At 55.0% G+C, this 26,473-nt stretch overlaps 1 protein-coding gene across 2 annotated transcripts; it reads left to right on the plus strand.

The window, feature by feature from the left end:
* On the plus strand, positions 1–24,708 carry KCNC4 (potassium voltage-gated channel subfamily C member 4). 2 transcript variants are annotated; one of them, XM_040536176.1, is made up of 5 exons: positions 1–256; positions 1,207–1,953; positions 8,518–9,454; positions 10,998–11,183; positions 17,122–17,940. In XM_040536176.1, the coding sequence occupies exons 2-5, from the start codon at positions 1,303–1,305 to the stop codon at positions 17,256–17,258; spliced, it is 1,911 nt and encodes a 636-aa protein (XP_040392110.1). In that variant the 5' UTR covers positions 1–256; positions 1,207–1,302; the 3' UTR covers positions 17,259–17,940. The 2 variants fall into 2 exon arrangements, with proteins under 2 accessions (XP_040392110.1, XP_040392109.1); XM_040536175.1 differs by lacking the exons at positions 1–256; positions 17,122–17,940 and adding an exon at positions 23,627–24,708 and having other exon boundaries at positions 598–1,953.
* Positions 24,709–26,473: the final 1,765 nt, after the last annotated feature.

Raw genomic sequence — 26,473 nt, forward strand, 5'->3', positions numbered from 1 at the left:
TGGTGCTGCCGGGCTCCCTGTCAGCCGCCGATCCGCACCTAGGGTCGGTCTCTCCTGACCTCTCTGCGAGCGAGGGATTGCGAGCCAGGGAGGGATGGGATCTGCTCGAGCCTCTGCCAAGAGCTGGCTCCAGATCCGCAGGCAGCTCTGGGCTGCATTTCCCCTCCGGCGCGAAGCGGAGCTGGGGTGTCCGGGGCTCCCTCCGCACTGACACAGAGCCCCCCGAGCCTCGCTGCACGCCGCGCCCCGCGGGGAGGTGAGCCGGCGGCTGGGGGCTGCCGCGGGGGCTGGAGGGGGGAGCGGAAGGGATGGAGGGACGGACGGACGGACCGACGGACGGATGGGTGCGATGGGGGGGTGGATGGCTGGGAGGATGGAGGGAGGGATGCGGGGATGGAGGAGCGCGGCGGGGAGGGGGGGAGGGAGGGCAGCAGCGGGGGGTGCCGGCGGCAGCGGGGGGCCGTGGGGCCGGGCGCTGGGGCGGGGGGGTCCCCGGCCCCCCGGCGGGGCGGCGCCGGCTCCTGTAACCCCGCCGCTCGCTCCCAGCCCTATAAAAGCCCCGGGCGGCGGCGCTTCCCCGCCGAGCCCCGCAGCAGCCCTCGCCGCCTCCCCGGCCGAGCCGAGCCGAGCCGGGCGGCAGCCTCCGGGGCGCAACAGGCCCCCCCGGGCCGGCCACGCGGGAGCACCCCCCCCCCCACCCCCGCCGCCGCCGCAGCCCCCTCTGAAGGGCAGGGCCCCGCTTGGGGGGGGGGGGGGGGGGCGCCGCATCCGTTCCCCCCCCGCCGCCTCCACCGGGAATCGGGGAGGGGCCCCTGCCCCTCGGCCCGGGGGGGGCGGAGGGAGCGCGGAGCCGCCGGAGCGGGCGGCGGGGCCCCCCCGCGGCCGACGCTGCAGGTACCGGGGGCTGCCCCCCCTCCGCCGGCCTTGGCGGTCTCCTCCTTCCCGGCCTGGCCCCCCCGGCACTGCCCGCAGCTCCCCCCCCCGCGCCCCCCCTTCTCCACTTGTTGCTGCGGGGCTGGGCTGCCTGCGGGCGGAGGGCGGTTTTATTCCGGGGGGGTGGTTTTAGAGGGGGTGGAGGTTGCAGCCTCCCCTGCCGGCCCCCGGCAGCCAGCGGTCCGGCTCGGCTCCAGCCTGCTCCCCCTCGCCCGGCACTGGGGCTGGCGGAGGCCGGAGCGAAGGCTGAGCCCCCCCTTTTCCCCTCCCCAGTCCCATCTCTGCTCCCCTCGCCCGCCTCCACCGACCCCCAGCTCCTCGCCCCGAGGAAGGGTGCGCGAAGCGTGCGTCTCCCATCCACCGAAATCTATGATCAGCTCGGTGTGTGTCTCCTCCTACCGTGGACGCAAGTCGGGGAACAAACCACCTTCCAAAACATGCCTGAAGGAAGAGATGGGCAAAGGGGAAGACTCGGACAAGATCACCATCAATGTAGGGGGCACCCGGCATGAGACCTACAAAAGCACCCTGCGGACTTTGCCGGGCACCCGTCTGGCCTGGCTCGCCGACCCCGATGCCCAGAGCAACTTTGACTTTGATGGTAAAAGCAATGAATTCTTCTTTGACCGCCACCCTGGGATCTTCTCCTACGTGCTCAACTACTACCGCACTGGCAAGCTGCACTGCCCGGCTGACATCTGCGGGCCCCTCTTCGAGGAGGAGCTGACCTACTGGGGCATCGACGAGACCGACGTGGAGCCCTGCTGCTGGATGACCTACCGCCAACACCGCGATGCCGAAGAGGCCCTGGACATCTTCGAGAGTCCTGAGCCCGGTGGAGGGGCTGGTGGAGAGGAGCCTGAAGAGGAAGGGGGTAGGGAGATGGCCCTTCAACGCCTGGGCATGGAGGACAGGCTGCCGGGGGCGGCAGGGGCTGCCGGAGGGGGTGGCTGCTGTCGGAATTGGCAGCCCAGGATGTGGGCACTCTTTGAGGATCCCTATTCATCCAAGGCGGCAAGGGTAAGCTCCCGAAAAGTGCTGGCGGATGGGGATGGGGCCGTGCTGGTGATACCTTCATCTCCTCATCTCCATGGGTGAGATGGACTCTCCACTGGGTGTCCCCTTACTGCCATGGGGCATGTTGGCCATCTCCCATCCTATGGGAAGCCTCTTCTGTCATCTCCCTGTCCCCTCCCAAGGCACTGCACATGCGCTGAGACTGGGGGCCACTTTCACACCCTTGGGTGCTGCCAGGCACCTCCCAGCCTGTCATGGAGGTGAGGGATTGTCTAGGAGAGCCTTTGGCAGGGCTGAGCCCTGGTGGAGTTTTAGGATGCTCTAGGACAGGCAGGACTGTCTAGTTTCCCCTTCCTTGTATGTGTGCACACACCAAAAACAATGTTTAATGATGCAGGACAGGGCCTATGCCCTGGCACGTGTGTCAGCAGGTAGGGAAATACTAAAATTGGGTCCTGAAGCAAACGGGATCCTCACATTTGTCCCCAAGGAGCTCATACCCCTCTTCAGGCCCAAAAGATGCCCTCTCCATCCCTGCCAACACCCTTGTCCCTGCACCCATGTCCACCACCATCACCATGTTGATGCAGCCCATATGCAACATAAGGTCCCCATCAGCATATTGAGCACAGGCTCGCAGCTGTGGTTCTCACACAGAAACACGCATTCACACACCCCTCTCAGAATCATATAATCACAGAATGGTTTGGGTTGGAAGGGACCTTAAAGCCTATCTAGTTCCAGCCCCCTGCCATGGGCAGGGACACTTTGCCCTAGACCAGGTTGCTCAAAGCTTCATCCAACGTGGCCTTCCAGGGATGGGGCATCCACAGCTTCTCAGGACAACCTGTTCCAGTGCCTCACCAGCCTCATAGTAAAGGACTTCTTCTTTCTATCCAATCTAAACCTTCCCTCTTTTAAAGCCATTACCCCTTGGCCTATCCTTACACCCCCTGACAAAGAGTCCCTCCCCAGCTTTCCTGTAGCCCTCTTTAAGTAGTGGAAGGCCACTGTAAGGTCTTCCTGGAGCCTTCCCTTCTCCAAGCTGAACAACCCCAACTCTCTCAGTCTGTCTTCATAACAAAAGTGCTCCAGCCTCTGATCATCCTCATGGGCCTCTTCTGGACTTGTTCTAATAGGTCCATGTCTTTCTTGTGCTGGGGACCCCAGAGCCGAACGCAGGGCTCCAGGTGGGGTCTCACAAGAGCAGAGCAGAGGGGGACAATCCCCTCCATCACCCTGCTGGCCACGCTGCTTTTGGTGCAGCCCAGGGTACGGTTGGCTTTCTGGGCTGCAAGTGCACATTGCTGGCTCATGTTCAGTTTTTCATCCACCAGTACCCCCAGGGTCTTCTCTTCAAGGATGCTCTCTTTCCACTCATCGCCCAGCCTGCATTTGTGCTTGGGATTGCCCCGACCCAGGTGCAGGCCCTTGCACTTGGCCTTGTTGAACCTCATGAGGTTTGCCCAGGCCCACCTCTCAGTCCTGTCCAGGTCTCTCTGGATGGCAGCCCTTCCCTCCAGTGTGTTGACCACACCAAGCAGCTTGGTCTCATCAGCAAACTTGCCGAGGGTGCACTCAATCCCACTGTCCATGTCACTGACAAAGATGTTAAACAGTGCCGGTCCCAATACCGAACCCCTGTGGGACACCGCTCGTCACTGGTCTCCACCTGGACATCGAGCTGTTGACCGCAACTCTTTGAGTGCGACCACCCAGCCAGTTCCTTACCCACTGAGTGGTCCAGCCGTCAAGTCCATATTTCTCGACTTTAGAGACAAAGATATTATGGGGGACAGTGTCAAGTGCTTTGCACAAGTCCAGGTAGGCGATGTCAGTTCCTCTTCCCCTATCCACCAGTGCTGTAACCCCATCGTAGAATGCCACCAGATTTGTAAGGCATGATCTGCCTGTAGTGGAGCCACGTTGGCTGTTGCCTCCTTACTTTCCATGTGCCTTAGCAGAGTTTCCAGGAGGATCTGCTCCATGACCTTGCCAGGCACAGAGGTGAGACTGACTGCCTGTAGTTCCCTTAGTTCTCTGGGTCTCCCTTTTTTCCCTTTTTAAAAATGGCAGTGATATTCTCCCTCTTCCAGTCACTGGGAGCTTCATTGGACTGCCATGACTTCTCAGATATTATGGACAGTGGCTTAGCAACTTCATCCACCAGTTCCCTCAGGACTTGCAGATGTATCTCATCAGGTCCCATGGACTTGTGCACCTTCAGGTTCCTCAGATGCTCTTGCACCTGATCTTCCCCTACAGTGGGTGGTTCTTCACTCTCCCAGTCCCTGCCTTTGGATTCTGTGACTTGGGCGGTGTGACTTTTCATCCATGCACATCTCTGGGGACTCAGTACAGTGTGTACGCACACTGTGAGCACATGCAGGTGCTAACACCCAGCTCATGACCCCTTTGCACATGCAGACAGTCCCTATCCATAGACACCAACGTGCCTGGGATGTGTTCCCCATAACCAGGAGCATCTTCGGGCTCCCAGCCCAGCCACTATCTTGCATGGGTGTCTCCTTTCGCAAATACTCTTAGATAATCCCCAAAGTGCTGCCCACTGACCCTCAGACACCTGCCCACGCAGTTCCAGAGCCATCCAGTCCCATCCATGCACATCCCCCCTGTAACGCCCAGCTTTGAAATCTGCCACACACGCACACATACATGCAGGCATTTGGGATCTAAATGAATTCTGGATGCCTTTAGAGGTGTAAAAAAACATCAATGGTAAGAAATCCTGCAGGCATTTCACACCCACCAGCAGCTCAAAGGGCAGGGGGTCGGTTTCTCAAGGAGGTGTTTTTGCAGCTAACCTAAGAACAACACATGCACACACACAAAAATGTTTGGGCAGCAAGAGCTTTACTCATTTTAAAAGGGGTACCTGATCCTTTCACCATCTTCGAGGGCTCGTTGCCTCTGAGAGATGTTCTGAGTGTTGAAATGCTTCAGATAAAACACAGAACAAAGCAAAACAAGCAAGCAAGCAAACAAACAAACAAAAAAACAGCCAAGAAGAATAATTCAATTCAGATTTTTCATGTTATTATTTGCTTCTGCTTTTCGTGTGCGCTGAGGCTGCTCTCAGAAAGGCATTCACTAAACAGAAGCGTCGGAGGCAGCAGGGAGGGCTGTGATGTGAGCTCTGACTGGGGAGATAATGGTGGGATGGAGTGAGACCAGGCTGTACTGGGAGCTCCCCGCTTCCTTCTTTTTTGCCTCTCTAGGATAAGGGCTCAGCTTAGCACTGCTGTGGGTATGGCCATCTTCAAGCCGCTCCAGCAGTGATGCTCTCAGGCTCTCCTGGGTCATACTTTCCATGCTGAGATATCAGTGTGGTTTTGCAACAGCTTAGGAAAAATGCTTTGGCAGAAGGGGAAACTGAGGCACCTGGAGGTGCACCTGACCCAATTGACAACAACCTGTCTAGTGCACCCAGTTATTGGTGCACTAGTTGGGTGCACTGGTGGACTAAGGTGTCACTGGTTTGGTGTCACTGTCTGGCACAAGGATGCTCTGAGACCCAAGAGCACCTCTGCAGGTGCAGTGTCCAATGAGCCACCCCATTTGGGAGTGGCTGAAATGGGACTTTTTTCTGCTGCCCCATTTCAGAGTTTCTCTGCTCTTTTTCAGAGGGGAAGCAGAGGGTCAGTGCCAACCATCAGCGTTTGGCCTGGGGATGCGCTGGGCCCTCCCAGGGCAGTTTTGGAGCAGTAGATCCTGCGGGTGCTCGTTCTTGGAGCAGCCGGTCTGGTGCATCTTGCCAAATCTTGGCATCGGCAGGAAGGAGAGCCGTCCCAGGTTGTGTGCATAAAAACCCTCCCTAGATCTTGCGACAGCAGTGCCTAAGAGTCTCAGGGTTGATTTTCTCTGGTCCTCGCTCCTCCCCAACCCCAGAGCAGCCCCTCGGGCCCTGACTCAGTTGTCTTGTGTCTATTTCCATCTTCCCCTCTTTCCAGCATCTCTATCCCTGCACCTCCAGACCTGGCAACTGCATGAGCATGTGGTTAGAAATTTTCTCCCCACGTTTTGAACTGCTCTTCCTTGTAGTGTCAATGCCCGTGGGTTCATTGCCTGCTTTATCTAATCCAGTCTCAGAGGTGCCAGTGAAAATATGGTGCCCAGTGTAGTTGCTATCCCAGCTCAGTGTAAAACTCTGTTGTTCCCCATCGGAAGCTGCTCTGCTTCTGGTGTTTGGTCTGCTTCCAAGCTCAGCTCATGTGTAGCTCCTATTTTTTTTTTTCCCTTTGCAGCTAAACCTGACCTCACATCCATTGGGAATTCCAGGCTAGGGCCACCCTGTAGGGTCATGTTTTTTGGGAGCACCCATCCCAAACTGTAGAGACTATGTTGAGCCACCATTCAGATCAGCAGATTCTGGAGAACTTGTTTGGTGGGACTTTTAGTGCTGTATTGGTTACTGCTAGGTATAGACACGGATTTTGTGTTATTTTAAAGACATTTTTGGGAGCAAGACAGAGGTTAGAGCTGATGTAAGATGTCTCAAGTCAGATCTTCAGCTGACGTAAAACTGGGGCAGCACTGTCGGCTTTGGAGGGGGAACAGTGGTTGGCACTGGCTGTGAACGTGACTCTCCTATTTTTAGAGGATGCTGTTGCACCTGGGGCTAAATCAGCTCTCACCTCCACAGTTCACACATCAGGGCTGTTTTATTGCCTGAGTGTTTGCTGCTTTGGGGGAGCGGCAGCAGGGTCTTGCTATCTTCCTTGGTAATTTTTTTTCCTACTTTGCTTTGAGCCTAAGGTTTTAATCTTTATGTGTCCTTCAGATTACCCTTATGGGCAAACTCCGGAATGTTACTCAGGACCCAGCTGAAAATTAGATTATTTTGGCCATGCCACCACCTGCGTAGGCACTCCTGTCTGGTTAAAAGGGCTTCAGTTTAAGATCCCACTTTGATTTGGTCGGATTTGCTTCCCCAGTTGTGCAGGGTTGGGCGCAGCTGGCCGGCAAGAGAGGCCTCACAGCGTGTGGTCCAGCATGCTTTGGTCTGGGGGGTACGAAGCATCTCAGCCCATCCCTGGGCAGGTGTCCATCATGGGGTGGGGGGAGAATCACCTTCCAGAGATTTCTCCCTCGGTTAGAGTCTGGCTTAAACTTCACACCTAACTTCTGGAGGAATGATTCTCCTACACTGGACCTGCACAGGCTTGCCCTTGGGGACACCCCGTGAGGATGCTCTCACGTTACTGCCAGTGTCTGGGGTTGTTTTTTTCTCCAGCGTGACTCAGGCTGTCTCCACTGCTGATTCACTCCAGCCGAGGACCTGGGTTGTTGTCTCCAGCAGGCTCGTGGCAGCTCGGACGGCTGGTCTGATGGCAAAACGAGACGCGAAGCACTGCGAGCAGCAGGTCGCATCCTGCCCAGTGTGGGCAGGCTGTGTTAGCAGCAAAGGATCTGCTCCTGGGAAGCCAAAGCAACCGTGCTTTTGTGCTGGAGGGAGGTAGAAGGAAGGTTTTTCTGCTCAAGAGGCTTTTTTCAGGGGCTCTTGCAAACAGATGCTCTGGGGAATGGACTCATCATGAGCTCATCCTGTTGGGGAGGAGAGGGCTGAGCAGGATCGATGGGGGGGACGACAAAGTGTTTTCTGTGACACAGCTGCATGCTGCTGGACCCTCCTAGCTCACACCTGAGGCGAAGTGGCATCATGACATGGGGAGGAGATGAAGGTCTCTCATGTTGGAGAGAGGGAAGCAGTGGGAGCCACCTGTGTGTCACTAGGTTTGAGCATAAGTACGATGCTGGGCTGAGCTCTGCCAACTGCTCTCCGTGTTCTGCCCTCCCAGTTCCTGGGGCTGCTTGCGAGAACAACACCCAGCACTGACCCTGAGGGGGCAAAAGGACATACATCTCTGGTCCACGCCGAGACCTCATGTTAGATTCATAGAATCTAAAGAATATCCTGGCTTGAAAGGGACCTACAAGGATATCTCAGCTGTGGGATTTTGGATGAGTGTAGGGGAAAGCCCTTTGAATTAGTCCTCTGAAAGTTGCCTTTCATGCATGTTCCTTTTCATGTGCTCAAGTGGAGGCTTGCTCCAAACACAGGCTGCTGCAGGTCTCCCTTCATTCCCATCCTTGTCATCTCCAGCACATCTCCAGCCACAGCTGAAGCCCAGCACACCTTCCTGTGTCCATACCACAGCACTTGGGGAAAGGTCCTGGACCAATGACCCCAGACTCTGAGGTTTGCTGACAACTGATGGGAGAGGTCCAGGGAATGCTCCCCATTCGCCATCCTTGGTCTTGAGGAAGCAGGGACTGAGTGGATGGCAAGCAGCACAGCTCGTGGGGTGTTAGGAGCCTCATTTTTGTCAGATGAGGCCTTCGCCCATCCCTGCTGGTGCTGTTCACTTGCAGGGATTATAAGAGATGTACCAAACACAGGTGACACCAGAAGTGTGCCTCAGCCTGCCCTGCAGTTACCATCATCGTGGCACATAAAATCACTGCTCTCCCCCACCAGTTGACCCAAATCTTTCTACGTATTCCCAGGAAGTTCAGCTAATGGCCCGTGTGATTTAACTTTTGCAGGTAGTTGCTTTTGCCTCTCTCTTCTTCATCCTGGTCTCCATCACAACCTTCTGCCTGGAGACACACGAGGCCTTCAACATCAATGTCAACGTGACGGAGACCCTCGTGGTTGGCAACACCACGACAATCCTGCTGACGCATAAGGTGGAGACAGAGCCCATCCTCACCTACATTGAAGGGGTCTGCGTCCTGTGGTTCACCCTCGAGTTCCTGGTTCGCATCATCTGCTGTCCAGATAAGCTTCTCTTCATTAAAAACCTGCTCAACATCATTGACTTTGTGGCCATCTTGCCCTTCTACCTGGAGGTAGGTCTTAGCGGCCTGTCCTCCAAAGCTGCCCGGGATGTGCTGGGCTTCCTGCGGGTGGTCCGTTTCGTCCGGATCCTCCGGATCTTCAAGCTGACACGACACTTTGTGGGCCTCCGGGTGCTGGGCCACACGCTCCGGGCTAGCACCAATGAATTCCTGCTCCTCATCATCTTCCTCGCCTTGGGGGTCTTGATTTTCGCCACCATGATCTACTATGCTGAGCGGATCGGAGCTAAGACATCCGACTCCAGTGGGAGTGACCCGACTCACTTTAAGAACATCCCCATTGGGTTCTGGTGGGCTGTGGTCACGATGACGACCCTGGGCTATGGCGATATGTACCCCAAAACGTGGTCGGGCATGGTGGTGGGGGCTCTCTGTGCATTGGCTGGGGTGCTTACCATCGCCATGCCTGTGCCCGTCATTGTCAATAACTTTGGGATGTACTATTCCCTGGCCATGGCCAAGCAGAAGCTGCCAAAGAAGAAGAAAAAGCATATACCCCGTCCGGCCCCACTGGACTCCCCTGCCTACTGCAAATCTGAGGAAAACTCCCCCCGCAACAGCACCCAGAGCGACACCTGCCCCTTGGCAGTAGAGGAAGGGGTGGCTGAGCGGAAACGGTCAGGTGAGACCCCAAAGGTTGGGCAGAGGGAGCGGGAGACCTCTGGGAGCCCCCAAGGCTACGTCTGTGTTCCCCTGTGTCCCAGAGTCCCTGGGGATTTCCCCACTGCAGGATGTGGCTCCTGGCTCTCAGGGAGATGAGCTCATGGTGCAGAATGGGCTGAGACACCTGGGTACTGGGGGCTATGTTGGTGGACCAGGATGCTGAAGATCAGGACCCTCCACCTGAGGTGGGCATGGCCCCAGGGGAAGGGCCATATTCTGCTCTCCAGAAATGCACTAAGCCCCCTCGGTGTGATTCATGGTGTCCCTACCTTGTTCAGCTTGACAGAGATTGGACCATTGGCTCAATTCCCACCTGAGTTTGACAAAGTCCTTGGGGTAGATTTTTTTTTTTTTTTTTTTACTTCCCACGACTGTAAATCAGGGCCAGCTTCACCAAAATGGATAAATCCATAGATATACCCTGGGGCCTGACCCCACCTTCCCATTCATCTTCTAGTAGATATGGCATTCCTGCATGGCAAACCCAATGCTGCTCAGGCACGAGCAAAATCGGCCTCTGTGCATTTTTTCTTTGTTCTTGTGCACGGAGCTGAAGTCTGGGACTTTTCCAGTCTTTTTTCTTCGGGTCAGGAGAGAGCTCTGAGCCCAGCTGTGGGCAGCTGTTGGTGGGCAGCATTGCTTGGGCTGAGCTTGAGGGATCGAGGGAGCCTCTTCATGGTGTCTCTGCTTGCCACAGAGGCTGCTTTGCCCTTCTCACCTGTTTGCTGCCCCAGAGTAGCCAGTTTTGCAGCAAGGAAAGGGGAGGGACCATGACAGAGCTGTGTCCTACATGGTGTCCACTAAGTCAGCCCTGAGCAGTGGCCTATCTGGCCACCTGCCTGACACCGGCCCTTCATCTGTGGGGACACAGGGAGATCCCAATGCCCTGTATGGGTGCTTTCCCTTATAAATGTCCTGTCCAAGTGCCTACACAGTCCATCTGCCCCAGGAGACCCATCAGTGGGGAGCAGCAAGAGGAGCTGATCTGCAGGAGCAGATCAACCCCATCCCTCCAACCCTACACTAGGAGCTCCAACTCCTACACATCAGGAGCTTGGGACAGGTCCTCACCAGGTGCAGCATCTCAGCTAACAAACCCCAGTCAGATGACATAAATTAGCACTTCACCACCACCCAGAAGAGCCCCAGTCTCAGCTGGTGTGAATTTAGAAGAGCTAATTCCCATCAACTGAGGGGATGGTTTTCAAAGATCAGGGGTGTTTCTTTCCTGGCCAGCCCTGCTTGGCTTTGTGCAGCATATATAACCCTCAGTAGGAGCAAGAGATGCTATTTGCTGCTTGGGATTAAAATTCAGCATGGTTCTTCTTCCTTAGTTAGCACGTCCAGCTGGAGCATGCCTGAACTTTTGGGAGTTGCCCTAGGCCTTCTGCAATCTGGTCTTCTGCATCCTTGCATGGTCTAATCAACCCCCTCTGGCCACCCTGAGCATGTCATCCTGTGGGTTTATCAGCTGCTGATGGGTGTCTGCCACCTTCTTGCAGACTCCAAGCAGAATGGCGAGGCCAACGTGGTGCTATCAGACGAGGAGCAGCCGCTGTCACCATCTGATGAGGAGAAGCGGCCCATGCGGCGCTCTAGCACCCGGGATAAGAACAAGAAATCCTCCACGTGCTTCCTCCTGGCCACAGGTGACTTCTCCTGCGCAGCGGATGGAGGCATCCAGAAAGGTACGGCTGGTGCTGGAGGTGTGGACTGGGGAGGGCCAGATGGAGGAGGGAGCTGGAGGTTTACTGCATCTGTCCAAGACCGTGGTTCATCTCCATCTGCCCAGCTGGCTGTTGTTCTCCACTCCCCCCAAACCCACTTGCCTTCCTGCCTTTCCATCTGCTTCATCCCTGTCCACCACATCTCTCTGTGCTAGCTCTACCCTTCTTGTTTTTTCCTCCCCCAAGTCCTCCTCCCCTGGCTGCCACCATCAGGGATCAGTGACCTCATGCTGGTCACACTGCCCTCCTTGGGGACAGTCCTGTCCCTTTGCTGCCCAGTGATCTGGCTCTTCTTGTCTCTCCAGCTCTACTCCTCGGTCCTCACCCACCCATCTCAGGGTGGTGTTGAGAGGATGCCTCTCCTGAGATTGTGGCTGAGGCAGGTCAAAAGGTTTTCAGTAAGCAGAAGAGCCCACGGGGTTTTCTTTTTCTCTCCCTCTCTGATGTCTTTTGGTGGGTTTGAGCATGGGGAACCGCGATGTGTCAACTGCTGCCTTGCCAAAAGCACCAGGTTGCCAGAAAGGCTGTCTCCTCCGGGTTTGGAAAGTGAGCTTTGTGAAATGTTGAGGTTTTCTATGGGAAACTGTGGGGGAGACCAGTCAGGAAAACACAAAAACTCTTCTACTTGTGACAAAATGACTGTCTTCTTCAGTTGGGAACCTTTGCGCTGCCCTCTAGCCTTTGGAGTCCCCCTCCCAGCACCCCAGCCCCCAGGAGGATGCACCCACTGCCCACCTTGAGCTGCAGAATCTGTCTGCACCCTCAGTTGCTCGGTTAACTCTTAGGACATAGCTCAGTTCTTCAGTTCTGCAGTTTTCTTGCTCATTTGTACATCCAAGGTGGCGTGGGAAGATGCAGCTGCAGATCTGACCTACTTCTGCCTCCTTGGAACCACCTAATCCCAGTTACTCCCAGTAACTAGTCCTAGCTACTGGGATCAGTGCATGTGACCTGGGACCAGGCAGGAGAAAAGATGATGCCCTGTATCTCTGAGCTGTGCATTCGGGCCTCTTGGCTCGAGGTGTTGGTGCTTTAGAGACCCTCAAGGGTTTGCTGCTTTAGTGTTGCTTGGGATGGTAAAGACTGGATGGATTTAGGATGTAGAAAGAATCTTGGTTCTGGGTCTGTGACCTCTAGCCTAGGTGCTCTGGTCCATCTCATGCCCCCGGCATCTCTTACATGGGAGTCACCTACTCTGATGTGCGAGGCAGCCCGGCTTGACCCAGGCTTTCCTGGTCTGGGCTTTCTTGCAGTCCTGGAGTTGAGGGTAGGCATCTGGGGGCAATCACAATTATTACATGAGCAGAAGCAAATTGGTTGTGTTGTCCTGGGAAATCAACGATTCCCTTTGGTGTTCCTGCTCAACCTTCTCCCTTAAAAAGAGGAGGGGAAAAAAAAGAAAAGCCTTGTTCATCTTTGGGCAGAAGAGTATTATACAGATATTTGCTTGAAATACTTCTTGTGTTTCCTGGAAGTACCATTTTCTGTAAAGTTGGTCTTTTCTTTTAATGCTTGCTGATGAGCAGAGGTGAGGGGGCTCTAGTCCTGCCTTGGACCTGGGGAGGACACTGAGTTGGAAGGGATGGGAGAGAAGAATGACAGCCCATGCTGGTCTTTATCTTTACAAGATGCTCAAGTCAGGCAGTTCTTCAGCTGAAGCATTTTATCTTTGTCCCCTGAAACCAAGGGAACTACAGGAGATCTAACTGCTGAGGATCCAATGCTGCTCTTGCTGGGCTCCCAAATAACATTACTGGGTTGCAGAAGGCCAGATATTTTTTTTTTTTTCTCCATGCATGATGGCATCTACAGATATTCAAAAGGGCACTGTAGTGATCTTTCCTGGCTCGTTCTGGTGTTCTTCCTGCAAACGTCAGAGTGCTACATACAGTTAAGAACAGATGTATACATGGCTCACTCACCAGATCATTTCAGCAAGGTAGGGGATGAAAGGTGGCTCTGGTGTTTAGAGGAGCCCAAGCAATGTGTGAGAGCTTTTGGGAAGAGAAAACCTCGATATCTGCATCCTGCTTGTGCTGTTGGGTATGGATAGGTGGGACACTGCCCCAGGAGGTCCAACCTGATGTCTTTGCTGATGAAATGCTCTGGTGTCGTCAGAGTTAGGGGTGGGCAGCGATGGTCAGAGGGGCAGGGCATCCTCCTGTGCTCCTGCCCAAAGGTGCTGGGAGCCGCAGAGGCGCCTGTTCCCTCAGTCCTGATTTATCTCCTGCTGAGGCTGTTTGTTCTGGTACTGGGATGTTGGCAGCTCTGCAAATTGAGATGAGTTTGGTTCTGAGCCCGATTTGCTGATGGCCATCTGTCAGATCCTGGGACAGGTACCGATGTCTGTACAAGCTGTGGAAATCAGGAGACGGGGCTGCTTCAGGAATATGCTGCAGATCTTGGCATCCGTCATGGTTTGAGCCTAATGCCAGTGGTTGGTTTTTCTGGGGCAGCTCGAAGAGAAGAGCTACCCCTGCCCACTACCCCTTGGACATGGGCCCTGGAGAGGACTGGCCTGTACTGCAACATGGCACCTGCACCATGGCATGTGTCTCTTGTCCCTGTTGCTGCTCATAGTGGTGTTACCTTGCTCCCCTGCTGCTGGGGTCTGCTTCACACCCCTTATCTCCCTCCAGCAGTCACAGCCTGATCAACAGTTCCTCCAAATACATCCTGCTGGGACACAAACACTGGCATGGGTCTGTCTTGGCATGTGAGCACCTACCCTCTGCCTGCATGTGGGCGTATGGAGGCAGGATGAGTCCAGCACACCCCTGGCCAGCAGCAAGCAAGATGGGTTAAGATGGTCTAGGAAAAGCAAGGCAGTGATTGAAACCAGAGCGGACTTTCTAGAGAAGCTACAGGGAATGGGGTTAAATGGAGGGAAGGGGATGTACCTTTCTGGCCAGTCAGGTCTTCCACACCTCCCTTCAACAGCACCCAGCATTGTAAAGCAGCAGTTCTTTAGCTTGGCTGCCAGAGCCCAGTGCATCATGCAGCTGATTTTACTCTGTTGCTTGCTGTTAGTGCAGAGTCGTGACCAGCATGTGGATGGCACGGTGTGGGATCGAGTGCAGGAATGCTCATGTGAGCATCTGCCAGTGATGCTTAGCTGGGAAGGAGCAGGGACAAACCCACGTTTGCATGGGGACATGCGTGCAAGTGTGTGCAACCAGCAGGCGAGCGCCAGGCCGCCGTTATAAACACACACACGTTTCTGGGCAATGCCGCCCGCTTGCATTACCCCATCTCCATCTGCTGCCGGCTCAAAGCATGTGCGAGCGTGCACGTGTGCTCCTGCGCCGCAAGTGTTTGCAAAATGGGGAGCGTAGCATTGCCAGCTCCCGGGGCACAGGCTGTCCTGCCGCTGTTTGTGAGATGCCTCCACACAGCTCCTTGGCAACAAACCTGCTTTTAAAGCAATCCTGGTGACCTCCATTAGCACCTACGCAAGTTGCTGGGATACCAGCTCTGCTAATGAACTACACCGGTGGCAATTAGCAGAGTATGGCCCTTGGGCGCTTTGCAGCTTGACTTCTTAGTGGCACCTGGCCTGGAGCTTGGTGGAAAGCCATGACAGCCTTCAGGGCTGAGGGACATCATCCTGAGCTTGTTCTCAGGTGCTTGTGCATGGATCTGGGTGTCAGGAATAAAACTGATGGGGAAAATGAAGTGTTGGGCTTGGGGCAGGTTTGCCCTTGGAGTCATGTTTCAGGGAGGCCCTGGAGCAATCAAGCATCTTTATGAGGTGTGGCCCCAAACTGTGATGTTTAAGACTTAATCAAAACTGGCAGCATGATTTTGGCCCTGGTTCTGTACACCCTTCCACCTTTTTTTTTTTTTTTAAATTCAACAATCTGATCAAGAGGGCGAACAGCACCCCTAGAAAGTGCACAGCCACGTCAGTGGGGCTTTGCATCAACAGGGTGGTGGCCAGTAAGCCCCAGCCCTGTAAGCCCTCTCTGCCTCTGTTGTTTGGGTGGCAGACCTATCACTTACCCCGAGCTTTTGGGGACTGGCTGCAGCCAGGCACGATCACTTCCCAGGGGCGTTTCTCAGGATAGAAAGCAGGCAGAGAAATGCGTGAGCAGCTCAGAGAGCCTCAGCACTTCTGGGAAAAGAGCAAGGTTTGCTGAAGGATGAGCCCGGTGCTGTGGTTAGGGGGGTGTTTTGGGGCAAGCGGGCTCTGCATTGCCTGCTTGCTATAGGTGGGAAACATCCCTCGCTTGCCGCGGGGCTCCCCCCAGACCAGGGCTGTGCTCGCTTTCCCCCTGGCATGCTGCATGGATTCAGACCAGTGGCTTCATGCCAAAACGTAAATAAGGAAATTGCTCTTCTGTTTGGAGACTGCTGCTGCTTCCATTGCAGGAACTACAAAAGCTTTGCAGGAGTCAGCAACAGGTTTAGGCAGGTGGCCCTTGGTCCCCTGTCCCTTCCCTGCTGCTGGGGTGTGGGGGGGGCTGGCTGATGGGAAGGAGTTGAAAGCTCCTGTGCTGGCTGCTGTGGTTAGGGGGGGGGGGGGGGGAGTATAAAAGGGGATAGCATCAGATGTGAAAGTCCCCCAGGTGTTCTGGGGCCTTTCAATACTGTGCTCATGCCAGCACCCTCCTCAGGGGTGCTTGCAGGGAGAAAGCCGCGGCCTCTCTGCTGTGTGCAGCCAGCCCTGAGCCAAGCCCAGAGCAGTACCCGCCATGGGTGCCTCTGCACCAACGCAGAACCCGGGGACTTGCTGTCAACCCCCTGGGAGATGGGGGGATGGTCTGGGAGCTTGGCACTGCTGAAGGGACCATCCGTTGCTTTGTTTTTCTGCTGTCAGGGTGCCGTCCCCCACTGCTCCCGCCCGGAGAGCACAGCAGCAAGCACTGCGGGGCGGTTTGGCTTCTGCTGACCATGAGCATCCTCAGCTTTCCTCACTTTGGCAGCAGAGCTGTCCCTGTGAGGTGCAGCAGTCCAGAGAACAGATCTTTGGGCTCACGTGGAACATCTTTAAACAGGACTACTGTTTGGATCTAAAAATCCATTTTTCAGTGCAAATACTTAGTTTCTTTCCCAAAGAAAAGTGACTTTTGACCTGAAAGAACATTTGTTCTGGCTGTTGCGTTTCATTATAAGCTTGAGCAATTTCTGGCTTTTTGGGGGAGCGTGAAGGGTTCCCATGCTTAAAGAAATAGAAATACTTGCTCTTCAGTGCAATTTCTCATGGAAAATCTCAAGCATTTCTACCTGCTCCTCTGCATACAGAAAGGTGTCAGCAGCAGCTTGCTGCTACAGCAGGCTTAAAAACCAGAGCCAGGGGAATAACTCATTTCAAATCTCACATTTGTTTGAATTCTGCTGTTTCCCTGTTTGCTTCAGCCCACAAAATCCCCAGACTCATGCCTCATTCAGAGAAATCTGGGAAACAAAGCTTGAACCCCCCCCCCCCCACTCCCGGACCAGCGTTGGGATTACTTGTTGCCCTAACACTGGTGCTGGTGGATGTTTTGGCCACTGGTCCAGGAGCATGGATCCTTCCTGACCTTGCTCTTGGGTAGCTCCTGCCTTGAAAACCAGGGTGGCCATGGGGTGGGGGTGGGAGGAAAGGGGCCAGGGGGAGGCAGGGCCCCTCGGGCTGGGTTTCTGGCAGGGAAGCCCTGAGCTGAGTGGGGTGCATACTCTCCAGTCCTGGATCTGGCCAGCCCCCCTTGACTGTGGAGGGAGCCAAGGGGAAGGGAGGGGGGCTCTGAAGCCTGTTAGGATCTGCAGAGACTGGCTGCACTCAAAGCACCAACACTGCCCTTTTTGGATTTTTTTAGGGGGTTGAAGTCAGGTGAGGGGCTGGGTGATGCCTCCCCTGGCGCTCTGCGCTACTCCCTCCCCAGCTCTAACCTCACCTCTGTCCGTTTTCTTCACAAAGGCTATGGAAAATCCCGGAGCCTAAGCAGCATAGATGGTGTGGCAGGATCCACGGTGGGGTTGGCTCCCCTTGTGTCGCGCTACAGCTCTCCCTGTCCTCTGCGGCGCCCCTGCTCTCCTGTCCCCTCCATCCTCTAAACGCCGCCTGGATCCTGCTTTGTTGTGTCAGCCGCGTTCTCCCTGTGTCGCTCTTCCCCCCCCACCCCGTGACGCCATGTCCCCGGCAGTGTCCGTGCCCAGAGGAGACCCGAGCTGGGACGTCCCCATCGCTGAGAAGTGGGCTCTGACCTCCAGCCGAGCGCCGCAGCTGTGCTCCCCCTGCCCATTTGCAGGAGGTGTCATGTCTCCATTGACCTCGTCGTCTCGTGTCCATGTGTTGGGACAGTTCCCAGGGGGGTGGGAGGGCTGCTCAGTGGTTTTCTTCCCCTGGAAACTTTATTCATCCTAAATAAATTGGGCTAAGGGCATGCGATCCCCTTCTGTGTCAAGCCCTCCTTCCTGTGGGCTGTTTGTGCTTGGGCAAAGGAGGCTGAAAACGCAAGAAGGACATGTTGACTCATAAAATTATATATCATTGTGGTGGAAAATGGCTGAGTTCATATCATTTTAGGTTTTCTTTTAAATCAGCCTTGAATTTCTGGAGGCAACAGATGAATAAATCTCTATTCCCTGCCCAGCAGCAATTCCCCTCTTGTTTTGTGCTTTTCTCTGCCTAAATCACACTCTGCTTCTCTGCTTGTGTCTGCTTCTCTGTCTGACCTTGGGGATGGTCCCAGGCCAGTACCCAGTAGTTTTGCAGCCCTAAATACCAGCCCTGAGGTCCTATGGAGGTGGGAGGCTGCAGGGCCCTGGGATGGGTGTGGGGAGCATGTGGAGGCTGGGATGAAGGATCAGTAAAATATGTCAATGGATGTTCCATAAAGAGCTGGGAGATGATGGGGAGGGAAATGTGTGTCTGTTGGAGCAGCTGGGAAAGCTGCTGCTGTTGAGCAGTGGGGAAATGGAAGAGTTGAGACAAAATGAGGCCCGAATGGATGAGGGAGTCTTCTTCTGAGATTGGCCCAGGGTGGTGGGGCAGAGCAATCCCACGTCTGATGGGATGGGAGCTGGATGTGACCCGGGTCCTCCCGTCCTGGGAGGGTGATGTCTGAGTGCTGGACTCCTCTCTGTGCACTGCTGTTTTTTTGCTCGTGTAAATCAATTTTTAGGATTTTGAATGATCTCGGATGTCCTCCTGACCTAGAACAAAACCTGCAGTCCCCTGAATTTTGGCTTGTTTCTTGCTTGGCTGCTCCAGCTCTGCCTCCTCAGAGGTGGCTGGGTCCTGGGTGGCTGGAAACGGGGCGGTTCAGTGCCGTCAGCCCTGGCCCTGACCCTCATCCAAGCACACTCTCATCCTTTTTCCTTACTCTGAGCAAGTCCAGCTTGGGGTAACTGGAGCCTGGGGGCTTTCAGCCAGAGGATGGGGACCAAAGTTTAGCCTTGGCTATGATTAAAAACAACAACAAAAAAAAACACAAAAGTTTACATGGATCAAGCCCATTTCCTTCATCACAGCCAAGGCAGTGCTCATCGGATGATGCAGAGTGAGGATCCCCGTGGTGCAAGGCTGCTTCCTGGAGTATTTTGGCAGACGCTGCAGCCAGGATGTTTATGCTCCTTCCTGGGCTCCCCGTGCCTCAATTTCCCTCTGTGTAGAGAAGGGGCTAACGAGAGCATCCTGCAGTAACTCTTGTTGCCACCGCAGTGTAAGAGGTGCTACACAAGGAGAAAGTTAAATGCTCTCCCAGTTATTTTCCTTTCCATCAAGTTGAATGAGCTGACAGGAGGAGCCAGTCAACGTGTCCCCCTTCGTTTGGGAAGAAGGCAGACCCCTGTGAAGCTGACAAGAAAGCCTCACCTTTCATTTTGCTTTACTTCTTCCTCCCTGCCTTCTCCTGCCCCAGCCTCATCAGCAGATTAGGGAGATTCAAAGGAGGGAAGAAGAAAAGAGGGGGAAAAGCTCAGCTCAGTGCTGAGCCGCTCCCTGGGAGCCTGAAGGCAGGACCGGGCAGCAAACAGACCTGGTGCTGGAGTTTAAGGGTGAACGCTGTCCCCTTCTGTCCACCCCAGGGTGTCCCATAGGGTTCCCATTGTGGTGAGCAACCTCTCACCAGCAGTGCATGGGCTCGTCGTGTATGGTTTGTGTAGCTGCGCTCATTGAATTCCTGTAATTAAAGTGCATTCGTGCACCCAACAATTCGGGTAACTCCACAGGTTTGTGAGTCATGCAAAAGGCATGTGAAATGCTGCATCCTCCCCTTGGAGTGGGCTCCTGCACTTGGAGCAGGAGGAGCTGAAATTTCCTGAGTCCGTACAAGACAGAAGGTGACCCTCCACGCTTTCCCTGGTCTCTGAATCATAAATGATAAATGGGTAAGACCCAAGGTCACATGCTGACTTTGGAGATGAGCCAGGCCCCAGAAACCAGCCCTGCATCATGCAGAAAAGCTTTGGGTTTGGAGGCACTTGCAAGCAGGGCATTAACCCTGCACCAGGTACAGCCACAGGTCCAGTGTGGAAAACCCTCAGTGGACCACGAGATTTCTCCCCGGTTTCGTATTAGAGCTGACATGGAGCTGTGCTTTGTAATTTTTAGATTTGGCGTTATGCAACTCAGTGGAAAGCATGACTAATGTGCAAAAGCTCCTCTAAAACAACAGAGCCCCGAATGGGAGACAGAGGCATTTCTGTGGGAGGCACCAAACTGTTGAAAAACCCACTGCATCTTCGCTCTCTTCCCCCCGCCTTCCTCTGAATAAGTGATTTGGAGGATGCAGGAGGGGGGAAAAGAGATGTTATTTTTAGGAGGGGTTTCAGTGGGCTTGGGGGGTGAGTTGGCAGGGGTTAATACCTCTGATAATATAAGAGGAGCTGTAGCAGCTCGGGAGAGCAGACTGCTAAACCTCTCTGTAGCCCAGAGTCTTATCTCAAACAGTGGCCAAAATTGGCCGCCTGGAGAATAGGATAAGAATAGAGCAAGCGAATACGATACTTCCCCCGAATATCCTCCCAGCCACTTATCTATGTTTAGGGATCTGGAGAAGAGTGCACGTTCCAGCTAAGGCAAAACGCACTGGGAGAAAGCAAGGTTGTTTGATTTATTCTTGACAAACTGAATAAATCAATAGGAGTACAGCTGCCTCTGCCCAAGACCTAAAACAGCATTTAAAAAATAAACCAGCGTGCAGTGATTGAGCTTGCTGCTGCCCTCCTGGCCCAGAAGGCAGAGCTTTGGTGTGTTTTGAGGATGTGGCTGGTGCTGGGGATGCGATGTTTGCTGCTGTCCCTGTCCCAGCAGGACGCTGTGCTTGAGCACAAGCATCTGGTTTGGTGTGAAACACTGCAAGCCCCTGCTGTGGGCACCACGTGCATGGGGCTCTCGCCTGTGTAGGGCATGGCACCAGGGAGAGCTTTCATGTCCCGTGCTCCTCTCTCCCCATTGCAGGTGCAGGTGATGCTCAGTACTGAGGATGGGATCAGAGATGCCTCTTCCTCCCTGCATAGCTCCAGGCTGTTATTTGGAGTCCTTGCATCCATCTGTCCTGTATCCATGTGCATGTCTGTCTGCTGAGACCAGCAAAGCAGCTGTGCAAGGGGCAAAAGCAGCTCGTTCTTTGGAGCCAGGGAGCTTTGGGGCAATTCACCCCCCCCCCCAACCAAGAGTTGCCTCCTGCTCCTCTCTTTTGCCTGAGGCCCCACATCACCGTCCTGTGCTGCACAGAGGCTGCGGTGAGAGCCCGGGTTGCGTGCAAAGTATTAATTGTTATTGTTGCAACAACCGCTCTGTTTCTCGGGAGATGCCTGAAAGAGCTGAGAAAATAGAAAGGCCTGTCCGTCAGCTGGGCAGGAGGTTAAGAAGTCAAGAGAGTAATTGCTCTACCCAGAAGCAGCCTGTTTCTGACTTCCCCAGCACTGCCAGGAAAAATCCTCAGTGCTTATTTGATGACAATAAAATTAAAAAAAAAGCAACCCTATTCCTTGCCCATGCTGACGAGGAATGCGGAGAGCAGAGGCAGATGCAAAATAAGATGTAGCTGAGCTTAAAAATAGGAGCCTCCGAGCTCCCAGTCTGTTACTTCGTTACCTCCGCTCAGGCAATTGATTCTTGTTAGAAGAACAGTGGTGGCTTCTGGTCCCTGCCAGCAGGCGATGGCCACAGTCCTGCCCCAGTGGGGAGGCTCAAATCAGTGCCAGGCTCACCTGAGACCTTGGGCACTTCTTCGGGCGGTGGCAGTGCTCAGAGATGACCCCACGGGGACGTTCCTGGGGCTGTCCTGATTGCGCGGATGATGTCCGAGGTGGCTTTGCAGAAGGGCAGCACCTCCCTGCCCCTTGCAGCAGGGTGGCAGCAGGCTTTTGCTCCATCTTCATGAAAGCCCCGGCTTTTTGTGGCTGGCGGAGGTGGGCGCTGCGCTGCAGGAGGGGCAGATGTTCGCTGGGAGGCGTTTCACGCCAACTTCATGGGCACCGGGGTCCTCTGCCCACTCTGCAAATCCCCCCCCATTGCAGTGGCAAAATAAAGAGGGACCTGCAAAATGGTGCGGGTTGGACGCGGGAGCCTTCAAAGGCAGCCGGGGACCCAAGCGGAGCCGTCCCAGCGCTGCCGGTTGCACTGGTGGCCGCACCAGCTCCTCCGTGGGATCAGGCAGCGCCCAGCCTGGCAGCACCCGGTACTGCGGCAGTGCTTTGGCTTTTAGAGATTTCATGTTCAGCACCACCTCGGCCTTTTGTGTTCAAATGGATCTTACAATGGGAAGGAGGAAAAACAAACAAACAAACAAACAAAAAAAGGAAACCCACCATCAGAGTAAACGGTTTTACTGTAGGACCTACCCAAATGCTGCACCGGAGCAGCTGGAGGCTGGCAGCCAGTGGAGGCAGTGCTTGGGGCTGTTTGGGGAGATGCTTGTAGGGCGAAAGTCTCTGTCCCTGGAAGTTTCTGAGGGGTGGCCTTGGCAGCACCGCCAGCAAACCTGGGGGATTTTGGGGCTAGGCTGTGCCGGGTCTGAGCTGCAGAGGGGCCGGTTCATGGCTGGCTGTGAGGGCGAAGGACTGGAAACCTGCTGGTGGTGCGTAATCGAGCTGGGAACGATGAGCCAAGATAGGAGGGTGGATTTCTCGTGGTGGCTTTGTCTGGGGATAGCGATTAAACAAAATTCTCTGCTGTTGTTATTTATTTTTAGTCGTGCTAATTTCTCCGAGGCTGGGAAGCTGCTTTCCAAGGCAGGTCCCTGGGGGATGTGGGCAGCAGGTCTCAAGCTAGCACACAAAATGGCTTTGAACAGGGAGGAGGAGATGGGAGTTAAAAGCCGAGTCGTGTCCCTGGTAAATCAATAGACCTGACGGGGAATGTTTCTGGCCAACCACGAGACCTGCAGTGAGCTTTTAGCTGCTTGCAGGAGTGATTGAACCAGGAGCAGCAATATATTTCAGCAGCTGCTTTGTGCATGGCCAGTGCTGTCTTTTCCCAGGGTGTATCAGAATCCACCCCAAATTACTTAATGGAGGTGAATCTGGGTCCCCCAAACTGGTTCATCATTAGGGGACAAACTACCATGGGATTTAGGGACTGTAATCCCAGGGGTTTTGCTGCGAAGTGGCTGTCTGGGGGCTTGCAAAGACTGCGTGTGGGGAGTGAATGTCCAGGCTCTGCAGTGGGTAGGGAGAGCCCATTCCACAGCAGTGATGCTTGACAGAGGATAAGACCTTTCTTCTGGGGAATCCAAGCTGATTTTGGAGCTGTGGGGGGGAAGCCAGGGTGAAACCAGCCATCGGAGCTCAGCATTGGGTTTTGCAGCAAAACTGCTGGCTGGAAAGGGCAGCTCCGTGGCTTATCGGGTGGATCAGGAGCTGTCTCCCTGTCTGACAGCCCCTCGCCTGGAAACCTGGCACATTGGTAGAGGCAGTGTTGTGACTCAGAGTTCCAATCAATGTTAATTAATTCAATGATAACAGATGATTGAGAGAGAGAGAGAGAGAGAGAAGAAAAAACACTGTGAGATATTAATGCAGTAGGCTTGGCTTTGGGACATCTGGCTTGGGGTTGGTTTGGAAACTTTTGATCACAAGCAGCTTTCTTGCAGTGAAACGACTTCTTTCCTCTGTTCTTCATTTTTACTTTCAAAGTTGCCTCAACTCCGGTTCTGGTTTCTCTGGTTTCTCCCAAGAAAGAAAACTAAGGAGAATCCAAGGAGACATGGGAAATGTCTCCACCTTGCAGGGGGTGTCTCTGGGTCTATTCAGAGGCATTTGTAGTAGTTTTGCCTGCTTGACTGATAGAATAGCAGCACTTTCTCCCTCCAGAGAAGATTGTTTCACTTAGCAGTTCCTCTGGTTTCTGCACCCTACAAAGTGTTGGTCCCCATGAAGCTTGGTCTCTCTCTCCCTCGCTTTCTCTTTCTCCACAAATAGCTGATGAAAGCAATCTCTAATGGTGTGTTTAATACCTCTGTCTTTAATTGCAGACACCTGCCAAGATGTCCTCTCTTCCAGTTACCCCCAGGGTGAGGTGGTCACCTTCTCCTGAGCCCCGGCTGGATGCAGGCAGCACCCCGGCGAGGGATGTGTGCCCCGAGGGATGCTCTCCCCAAGGCAGAGGGACGTGCACCCCAAAGGATGCTTTCCCTGAGGCAGTGGGACGTGAACCCCGAGGGATGCATTCCCTGAGGCTAAGGGATGTTTTCCCGAAGGGATGCTCTTCCTGAGGCCGAGGGATGCTCTTCCTAGGGCTAAGTGATGCATCCCACTAGGGATGCTCTGCCCAAGACCAAGGTATGCTCTGCCCAAGGGAGATGCTGTCACCAGTGCCGAGGGATGCTCTGCCCAAGGCTCAGGGGTACGTTCCCCCACGGGCGCTCTCCCTGAGGCCAGGGGATGCTCCCTTCAATGAGCTTTGCCTGCCCAGTGCAGCAACCCGAAGCTCTGGCTGCCCCCTCTGTGTCTGGGGGGCTTGGCAGCAGGATTCCCTGCCAGAGAGGGGCAGCAGGGCCAGGAGGGGAGGTCGGGGGACTGGGGGCTGCCCCGCTCCCCTGCCTGCTACCAGCCCCTCTGTGCACACTGACCCCTCCTCTCGCCCATGCTTTCGGATGCATCCCTGGCCGCTGCTGTCCCGCTGGAGAGACCCGGCTGGAGCCCAGCCTCCGCCACGGAGCCTCGTCAGCTGCTCGCCCCTCGCTCCCGCCCGTGGCTCCATCCACGCTCTGACCATCTCTGTCATCAAACTAGGGACTCTCCATGATTTCGGGTGCCACAAGCGGGCTGCTGCACCATTGCCCCCCTGGTGGGTGTGCCCAAAGCAGACGGGGGCAGATGGGGTTGGCTGGGGCACGGGGACAGGGACAGGAAGCAATAGCAGTGCCAGATGCGGGTGCCACGGTGGGGTGAGCCCGGCTGGCCTGGAAGGGTCAGTGTCTTTCTAATGCTGTTACATATCTCTGTGATCAAGGCAATACTACTCCCATTTCCTTTGTCCTGTACGCATGCCTCTACCTGTCCAGCCGTACTAGAGTTCTAATAAAGACATCCACGAGCTGAGTCAGCTCCCGTACCCTCCTGCCTTGGTGTTTCCTCTCCATGCACTGTGAAGCCCCAGGCCCATGTGTCCCTGGCAGTGAGGATCGCAATTCCAGCAGCTGTGTTGCCTGCATGTTGTGGCCAAGCTCCTTGCTTTCTTGCACAGCTTGGATCAGAGCCCTCTTGGAAAGCCCACGACAGATTGATTTCAACATCCACGCAATCTTCATTTGTTGAAGAAAAGGCACCGCAGAGCTGACAAATGCATTGGCTCTGCCTGCCCTGACTAGCAAAGACGAAATAATTAACATTATGACCATACTTGTGCCATCCTTACATTTCAGAGTGAACGCTGTGTTGAGGTGGAGGGAGCGGTGCTCCCTGAGCTGCCTGGGCAGACTGGCAGCAGAACCAAGCAGACAGCGTGAAGCTGGTTTGCGGGTGTATGGCTGCTACTTCACCCTTCTGGGGCTGGGTTGCTGCTGGTGTCACCTTCTGAACAGCTCCACAGACGGTTTAAACCCTCTGCACCCCCAGGTGCTGCGTGAGCCACCAGAACGCTGCAGAGGCCTGGCACGACTGCTGCAGTGAGCTGGAGGGGCCTCAGCTGAAGCCCCGTGGAGGAAGGTGATGGGATGTATCCTCCCGGGACAACCTGCCCGGGGGCACGAGGTCTTTTATTTGGGGCTGGTGGTGCAGGGGGAGAATGGAAGGTTAAAACCAGAGGAACCAAAGAGCTGCTGCTACAAAACCGAAAAGAAAGCAGTCACAAATGTGAGCAATCAGTGGCTGGTAGCCAAACAACAATTACAGAGCGAGCCTTCCTCCGAGGCTGGGAGAGAGATGCTCTGCTTCCAACTCCGGCTGGAGAGAGCCATTTCCAAACGCACACAGCCGCCGTGTCCCTGAGGATGCTGAACGCTGTGGCCCTTCTCCAGCGCTGAGGTGGTTGCGTGCTGGGATCGATGCCGAGTGCTCGGGTTGTCTGGTCAGGGCTGCTCATTCAAACGATGTCGGGCACCTGCATCCCCCTGGGCTGCGCTCGCACAGAGTTTGGAGACCGGGGTGATGGCAGGAGTGCTCGGAGCTTCTCGGTGATGCACAGGGGGCAGGTGCAGCCTGGCCCTGTGGGAGGTGGGTTTGGGGACAGGTGGGCACGTGGTGGGCAGACGGTCCAAAGCTGGCTGAAGATGCCCCTGTGGTGTCCCTGGGCAGCAGGACAAGGTCCCTTCTCCAACACGATCAAAGCCCCTTCCCATTGCTGGTCCGTGTCATAGCAGAAATGTACAACCTGTTTCTTGCTGACTCCTGTGCACAAATTAATCAGGAGGCACAAACCTGTTGGTCAGGGACCTGTGGCTGATCCCCAGGGATCAGCAGCACCCCCAGGATGGCTTCACGCTGCTGATTTAGGAGGAGTCTGGATTTTTTTTCCATTTGCTTCTAAAACCCTGAAACCTTGTAGGGACTAGTACTTTCCCTGCAAATCCCAGCACAGCACCATGGAGGTATGGGGGCGGCGCATCCCAGCAGCTCTGCACCCTGCAGCCCTTCCCGTTGCAGCTCTGATGGGGATCCTGAAGGGGCTTTGAAACATCTGGGCAGATGAGCAAATGGCACAGGAGGTGTGAAGCGGGAGCAGAGAGCCCAAGGCTGGGAAGCTGAAGGACAACGTTGCCTCTGGAGCACAACCAGTGACCAAGACACGTGTGCAGTGGGTGAGACATCGGCCAGGTGAGATCCTTCCCCCTGGGTGCCGTGGGGGTCTGAGTGGAGGTGGGCAGATGGGCCAGGGTTGT

The sequence above is a fragment of the Cygnus olor genome, chromosome 24 (assembly GCF_009769625.2).
Source record: "Cygnus olor isolate bCygOlo1 chromosome 24, bCygOlo1.pri.v2, whole genome shotgun sequence".
NCBI classification, from domain to species: Eukaryota; Metazoa; Chordata; class Aves; order Anseriformes; family Anatidae; genus Cygnus; species Cygnus olor.

Bases quoted from the DNA above. Each gene is read 5' to 3' on its own strand.
- KCNC4 (XM_040536176.1), top strand. From the start codon at position 1,303: ATGATCAGCTCGGTGTGTGTCTCCTCCTACCGTGGACGCAAGTCGGGG. The intron at 9,455-10,997 runs GTGAGACCCCAA...ACCTTCTTGCAG, and splicing joins GGCTGAGCGGAAACGGTCAG to ACTCCAAGCAGAATGGCGAG. The intron at 11,184-17,121 runs GTACGGCTGGTG...TTCTTCACAAAG, and splicing joins GGATGGAGGCATCCAGAAAG to GCTATGGAAAATCCCGGAGC.